The following is a 7,998-nucleotide window of genomic DNA, read 5'->3' as shown; positions in this document are numbered from 1 at the left end:
CCTGCACTATATAACCCGGGCTCCTGCACTATATAACCCGGGCTCCTGCACTATATAACCAGGGCTCCTGCACTATATAACCCGGGCTCCTGCATTATATAACCCGGGCTCCTGCACTATATAACCCGGGCTCCTGCACTATATAACCCGGCCTCCTGCACTATATAACCCGGGCTCCTACAGCTCCCAGTCTGTCCTACCCACGCCCCAGCACTACATCACCCGCTGCACCCATCGCTCTGCGCCTCCTCATTGCACCGCATTGGCTCTGCTTTGGACACCTCTCTGCATCCAAACCCAGGCCTGTCCCATCATCAATGACCACAAAGTCACAACTATTACATTAATATCAATGGCTTTTTGTTCACTAAAAAAAAGAGGTAATATTTGTTATTTCTTCGCATGGGCAACTTTGCAAAGCTCACTGAGGAGTCCTATATTTTGGAAGCTAATTCCTTTCAACACCTCATAAAAATACTAATTGGGTATCTATCTTTCATTCACGTTGACACCTTCAGTGCTACGGAGCTGCAATGCATTTACATGTTTTATCAATGACACTTTCATTTAATAAAGCACGTTTTGTAAAAAAAATAATATATATATATATATATATATATAAACAAATGATATGAAAGAAAAATTATTGAAAAGCTAATTTATGCAAAAGAAACAGAATCAGATTCCCCCCCCCCCCCCACCCCCCGTCTTTATTAAGAGATGTTGCTCCATTGCTCAGTCTGCTGGGGCCCAGTTTCCCGCCGCTTCCCAGGAGGGTTCGGTCCGTGAGACCCATTTGGAGTGTCAGGGAAAAGCCCCAATCCGCGCGCCACCTCCCTGTGCAGAGGAGCCTCCCCGCGCGCACAGCTCCCCCAGGCACGCGCCGGCATCTCCTAAGCACTGTGTGCTACCCCCTGCCCTGCTGTGCCTACTGTACACCACACACTGTCCTGCACCACCTCCCCTCCCTCACACACACTGCACAAAGCAATCTCACACATTGCTGGGAGTGAATTAAGGGAGGGGGGTGCCATGTGAAAGGAGGGAAGAGCCAGTTCCTATTAAAATAAAAACTTTTGTCATATTCATTTTTTTTGTGCAATGGTGGCAGAAATGCATGCACCCTGTGTAACAGAGGTACTGTATCTCACAGTGTGAGAATGAGCATCACATGGGCCACCAACATCATGATATATATATATATATATGTGCGTGCTAACTAATTCTATTCAATTCTGCTTTACACAAGGGTAACTATAGAAAAAAACACTACTTACATTATATATATACATATATATAATGTCAGTCCTCTAGTAGAAATCACAGAGGTTAAATCCCTTGATCCAGCGATGAGAATAACAGTGTAATAATGTAACAGCTTTAACAACAGACAGTGTTTCCCAAACAGCCCAGTAACAGTGAGCAGCGCAGACACAGCACTCCGCGTGTTTGTTGATACAGAGTGCTGGGACTTCTGCTTATTGTTTCTCCCTCTCATGAATCCCAGTATTTAGATATGATTTATTTTTTGTTTTGTAGCACAAACTGAAATCCATAAACTGTCGGTTCAGCGCCATTGACTCTTTGATCAGTTACTGGGCTATTTTTCGCCAGTGAAGAGAGATGAAACGCCTTGATTTTCAGCTCTGAGATACCCAGCTAAATGAACAATAAAAGTGTACTTAAATGTGTAGTCCCTTTATTCGGCTGCAGTTAAACTTATAGCAGCCTATATAAGCCTCTTAATTAGACGGCAGTGATTTCCGAAAACATTTAGCTGTTTATATACAAAGGAAATAAAAGCACATTGTCAATTCAAGAGGGTGGAGAGCCTGAAAGGGCTTCTCTGTAACCCATTGAAATAATTGCTGTAGGGTCCAGTGCCTTCCCTGTCCCCATGCCTGTGCTGTCCCTGTCACTCTCCTTGGGAGGCTCACTGAGGGAGGCGTTTAAAAGCTCTTGTGTTGAACAAGGTAAGGGAAATAAAGTTTGGTTTCTATTTATTTTTTTCTTGGTTTGTTAAACCAGGTAGAATTTGAAACGATGCTGCTTTTAAATTAGGCGACTGCCCCACTTTATAGTGAACATGTAAATATCCAATTTTACTTAGTATAGTGTATTAAACATAACATTTCAACAATACAATTATTGTTATCACTGCAGAATGTTAATCTCTCACACCCTTTTCTATTGTATGTATGTGGATATCTATCTATCTATCTATCTATCTATCTATCTATCTATCTATCTATCTATCTATCTATATATTCATATACATATATATACACACACACTATATGGATATTAGTGTGGATGAGGAAAATGGAGAGTGAATACAACACATGAATGTTTTTGTTATCTGTATGTAATTGCTGTGGAGTATTATTGATAACCCGTAGTTACCATCGGGAAAGTTGTACAAGACAGGTTAAATAATGTAATAAGGTGCTGCGTGTAATGATGTTATTTACAAGGTCTGACAGGGAGGGAGAGAACAAGGAGCAGGCGCTGCTGAGCAGGAAGTGGACGGGTTCGGGTGACCCCTGGAGCCTGGAGTTTGAATTATGGAGATGGGGGGCTGAGAGGTGAATGGGGGCTAGAGAAGAACAAGATGACTTTTCACCTCAACACATTTAACATGGAAATCCAAACAAATGCCTCTCCTGCCCACAGCATGATGAGTACAGGGAAATAACCATTCTGTTTTGAATTTTGTAGTTTTTTTTCAACAAACGACAGCAGGCAAACTATTGAATAAGTTCCCTTCTAAATTGTCAATGTGCAGCATAAAAACCCCAGGTCATCAGCTATATGTTAGGTGAACATTTTAATAAAACATATATCAAGTGTAGCCGTGTGCTGTATACAGTGTGGGATACAAGCATCCATGTAACTTATGTTCAATAGGACTTTGTTTCAATACGCAGCACAACACAAACTTTATACAATTCATAGCAATGTGAAAGTTGAACTTTCTCACCTGTTTGGTCATTGAATCTATTAGCCGGACATACAAATCTTGTTCTGTTCTAACTCCTGCAAGGGGGAAAACAGCAAGAAAAGAAGTCATCATATTTATTGGGATTTACTTAAAAGGAGCAGGGAAATTCGCACTCTAAAGGAGTGAGCTTAATCAATTAGGAAGGACAAGCAATACATCAAAGTATCTGACAAGGATGGGAAACAATAAGAAGTATATAATGCAACTATGTGTTCAGCAAAATACAAATGCATTTCTAATTTTCGTAGAGAAAATGCAGGTTTTCCCAGGCGGTTCTTTGCAAACCCATGTGTTTCATTGGGGCACTTTATTTTCTCCGAAATGGTTTTGCCGTTAAATCTAAATACAAATGCAATCTTAGAATTGTGTCCCATTTGTTGAAGTGGGAACTTTATAATTTAATACCTTGTGATATAAAACATATTTAGCGCTAAAGGCGAGATTTTGAATATTTGCTTGTAACAAACAAGGAATAACGAAATAAATGAAATTCACATTTTGATCTACAAAAGTCACTTTTAAGTAATATATTCTTTGAACATCTATTGATTTTTTTTTTTTTACTTTCTACTTTGAGACCAACCGGTTAATCATGTGAAGTGCCATTGACCTATTGATCGTTAATGTTTTGTTTTCTTTATATGCCATGAGAAGATTCGTGTTTCCAATCCTTGAGAATTTTAGCCTTGATATTTCCAAGAACAATTGCTTACACAGATTAAAAAAATAATATACACCGCTTTGAAAAATTATAATAAAGTAAGTGACAACTTACCATTACTGTACAATAACTGAAGTTTATAGTGAATTCCATTGTTAGTTTTCTCGCTATTTGGCTCCTGAAAATAACAGTACAGTGTTACTTTTAGAATGAAAAAAAAATGCCACATTTCTTCTCTGTTTAATTTTTTTTAATGTGATCTTTTTGAGGCATCTTGCATCTGCAGCTATGGAGGATTCTCCTTTACTTAGACCGTGCTGTGATTCCAGTGACAATATGCAAGGGGGTATGTTTTATCTCCTAAATCAGTCAATATTTCTTGATAAGTTTATAAGCCATCAGTTAGTCCACGAAGCCAAGTGATGCTTTAATAACAGGGACATCTACACGTGGTGTGATCGCCTCTGGAGTACCGTTAGGACTAATTTTGTCCAACTCTAGGAAAAAATGATCTTTTGATCAATTTCCACAATCCTGAAAGGTACAAATCTTTACATGCACATGCATGAGGATGAGGATGGTGTATGTGTTTTTTTTTATGAGCAGAAACTTACTTTATCCTTCTCCACAAAGTCCACAAAAGCTGTTCTCTCAATCTCCACTGGTTGTCCCTGCCTGTCGTACAGAGCTAAGACGAAGTGGAAAAAATTGGATTTCCTGAGGTTGGAAGGCGGCTGCTTCTCGAAATGTGCCCGTGCTAAGCCCACACCACTGCGGGAGGAAAGGAGACAAGGGCTGGGTGAGAAGGAGGAGGAGAGCTGGGATCACAACACAGAGATCCGGCTACAGCCCAGCCAGACATAGGGGGGATGAGTGCTAAGCACGGGGGGGAGAAAAAAAAGGAAATCTCTGCATGTGTCACTATAATATGATGTAACCAGAGACACACACCAAAAAAAACCCCCCAAAGCAGAGTGCAGGGCGATTGTAATTGATATGGACCATTGAGGGGATTTACAATCAGGATGAGAAATAAACCCAAATCATTTGGCACACGTACCTTTGGGCGGCTGTGTTAGCATCCACAACCCCAGCAGTGTGCATCCATGATCGGACTGGATTCATCCCACCTCCCAGCGGTTCCTCTTTCATGGTCGTCCCACCTCTTGGTATATTTTCCTGAATCCCAAACATTAAAACAAAATTTGGGGACGAAAACCAGCTCCTGCCAAATAGAGGGTTCAAATGAAAGAAATTGTCAGGGTTTGGGGTTTCCTTGGCGATGGGGAGGATGCAGCAGGCGCTGACTTAACTCCCTGTGATCAGCAGGAGAAGAGCCCAGTTCAAGTCTCGTTCCTTCTTCAATCTGTCCTGGATTGGCACCACAAACAATTTACTGAGCACTTCTTGCAGCTACTTGGACTGCCTTCCAGTTGTTATATATATTATAAAAAAAAAAAAAAAAAGTACCACTAGCCGGAAATCTTCTTTCTGTTGTTTTTTTTTTTCTTCTTTTTATTCTTTCTGTGAAAGAAGAATAAATATGTGTGTGTGTGTGTGTGTTTTGTTGGGGGGGGGGGTGATTGTTGTTGTTTGTAGATGTTCTCAATGTGGTGTCATCCTAGCAAAAACAGCATCAAAAAAAGCTTCAGGACACTGCTGAATCCACCACTTCTGCCAAGGATCTCCTGCTCCAAAAGACAAATAAACCAAAAAATGATTACCACGGAGGTGTTCCTGGACACAGGAGAGGTTGATGAGGGGCCTTTAGCGTCTTGCAGAATGGATGGAAGCGCACGAAACTCAGCCCTCTATCCCCTAGGAATGGAACCTTTCCCGGGAGCCAAAACTCTAAGCCCACGGGAGCAGCGCTGTCAGATTGTGACGTGCGGGGGGCGGGGTTCTGACCATGTATGGAGAGCAGGTCCCTCCCTCCCTCCCACAGCACAACTGCTTGTTTAGTTCTGAGTGACTGCTGCAGGCTGACAGTGCTGGCTGCACTTATTCTCCTTATAATGCACGGGGAGGTTGTTTCTTTATATATATATATCAGCAGCCAATGAAGTTATCATTTGGCAAAATAAATCTTAAAGGAAACAAATGCCATCCAAACTGAAGAATGCAATTAAAGGGGGGAAATAGATTCAAATATCAACAATGCCATACAGATTAATAATTGTATGTATATAAATAAATATATATATATATATATATATATATATATATATATATATATATATATATATATATATATATATATATATATATGTATGTATGTATGTATGTATGTATGTATACATACACACACACACACACACACACACACACACATATGTATATGTATACATATTCAGATCATATAAGTATATGTATATATATAATTTTACTGCGATCAATGTAAGAAAAGTGAAGAAGTGAATGCAAATGATTATCACAGGGAGCAATATGTTAAGTGCATAGACTCCCACACCGGTTGTCAGATCATGTTTCCACTTAAAATGATTTATTATTCGCCACTGATTTTTTTAAAATTATTATTATAAAGAAAAAGAACGTTTTTAAAAATGTTACAAAAAGTCAGTTAATTCTATTAATACAGGTTTCTGCAAGTGCATTGATCTCCGAATTAAACATTGCTCGAGCATGCATGGGGATGTTGTAACCGAATTTGTCACATCCTAGATATTGCTGACCCAACAAATGACTCACAGCTATTAAATGTTTTCTAAAAACCCTAATGATTTATAAAAAAAAAAAAAAAAAACCTTGTTCGGTCCCAGGGTAGGTAGAGGAGAACAGACCCTTCTACTTGACAACAATGTTTGACTGAACAAGTGAAAGTCTTGTGGTCATGTTTAAGTGAGAAAAGAAAAAGAGCTTCATCTTTAAAATAAAAACAGATGCCTGCTTTAGTGGAAGTGATACTCCCATTTCCCTTTAGCTGCTATCCGGAAACACACTAGAATAAAGCTTCTTTGAACAGATTTCTAGAAACCAGGGCAACCATGTAAATATCATGTTTTCTAACAGTAGCAGGGATATTTAGTCCAAAAATGCAATCTTCTCCCCCATATGAAAGCTTTGCCTATCTTTGGAGATGAGTGCCACTGGCGTATGGGGTGAATTAGCCTGAATTGTATGCAAACAGAGCCTATTTGGAGGACATTTACTTTCACAGAGTGAAGAAGACTCAGGGGATGGACAAAGGCTGCCTTGGACACTCTCCTACAGAGATACAACAGCCCCCATTTGATAACAAAAATAATAATAATAAAGAAAGAAAAGGAAATGGAAAAAAAAACTAAAAGCTGGAGGACAACTACTGTGTGGGAAAGATGAGCTTTTTTTCCGTCTTAAGTAGTATCATTTCCTTTTCTGTGAATTGGCAGGGTATGTACTCTTAATATTTTAATTAATCGGTGAAAATCGAAGCCCGATGTGTTATCAGGGGACCCCTATCCCTGCTCCTAGGGGTGAGAGAATAAAAAAAAAGATGTGTTAGAAAGCAATCTATTTTGCTGGTGTTGGGGGTTAATGACTATTGCCAAAGATAAGTGAATTATCAAAGCTGTTGCTCCAGCCCGAACTCAAAATCCATTAGATTGCTGGCCGTCTAATTAAATACGTAAGTATAATAAAATCATATTTTATGACTATTTGAGAGTAATGAGATTAGTCTTTAGAAGCGATCGCCACATATTAAAGATGCCACTGTCTATAGAATGTTAATAACCTTAAATCAAAGTGTATGGAAACTATTCATGAGAAATTCAAAGGAAAGTCCTGGATTCGGAATAAGCCCAGAGCTTTCCCTTCAAATAGAAAAGATTATCAAATGTAATACTTATATCATCGAAATGCAAAAGGGAAATCCAAAGTTGAAGAACATTAAGGATTCAGACAAAGCAAAAATGAATTTGTTTGCATGTTCATTCTCACAAATGCTTTAATTCCTGCTGTTTTCTACAAATGATTTAAGTCTATCCCTTTATTATTTTGTCTTTCCATGCACACAAAATGCTGCTTTAGTGTGTAATGCATTCCGCATACTTCAAGTTATTGCAGAAGATAAGTTTCTGCCCCTAGTAAAGAAAGCAAAAAAAAAAACAAAACAAGCTTTGAAATCATTTACAGTATCTTTAATTCAGATTACAAGCGCCAAGGCGATTTAAATCTGATTACCAAATTAGGAGATTTAAAAACAAATCCTTTTAAATCTGATACTGTTGACTAAAGAGAGAGAGAGAGAGAAAGTTCCATAAACCCATCACATAAGGTAACGATCCTGCCCCAGAAAAGAAAAGGAGTTTTAAACCTTTTTGACAACAAATGCAGC

General features: G+C 39.0%; 1 protein-coding gene across 18 annotated transcripts in view; it reads right to left on the bottom strand.

Moving 5' to 3' along the window:
- The window catches only part of EBF3 (EBF transcription factor 3), a 121,563-nt gene extending 116,035 nt beyond the window's left edge, over positions 1–5,528 (bottom strand). For 11 of the 18 annotated variants that reach the window (XM_075612219.1, XM_075612221.1, XM_075612225.1 and 8 more), the window contains exons 1-4: positions 4,723–5,522; positions 4,277–4,433; positions 3,777–3,840; positions 2,981–3,036 (exon numbers count right to left, since the gene is read on the bottom strand). In XM_075612219.1, coding sequence (XP_075468334.1) covers positions 2,981–3,036; positions 3,777–3,840; positions 4,277–4,433; positions 4,723–4,856 — 411 coding nt within the window. In that variant the 5' untranslated portion in view covers positions 4,857–5,522. Of the gene's footprint in view, positions 1–2,980; positions 3,037–3,776; positions 3,841–4,276; positions 4,434–4,722 lie in introns of all 18 variants that reach the window. The other 7 variants (XM_075612211.1, XM_075612217.1, XM_075612218.1 and 4 more) reach the window with 5 other exon arrangements.
- Between the last annotated feature and the right edge of the window lie 2,470 nt (positions 5,529–7,998).

Source organism: Ascaphus truei, chromosome 8 (assembly GCF_040206685.1).
Source record: "Ascaphus truei isolate aAscTru1 chromosome 8, aAscTru1.hap1, whole genome shotgun sequence".
Lineage (NCBI taxonomy): Eukaryota > Metazoa > Chordata > Amphibia > Anura > Ascaphidae > Ascaphus > Ascaphus truei.
Note: the sequence above shows the minus strand (reverse complement) of the source record. Positions and strands in the feature narration are given on the sequence as shown.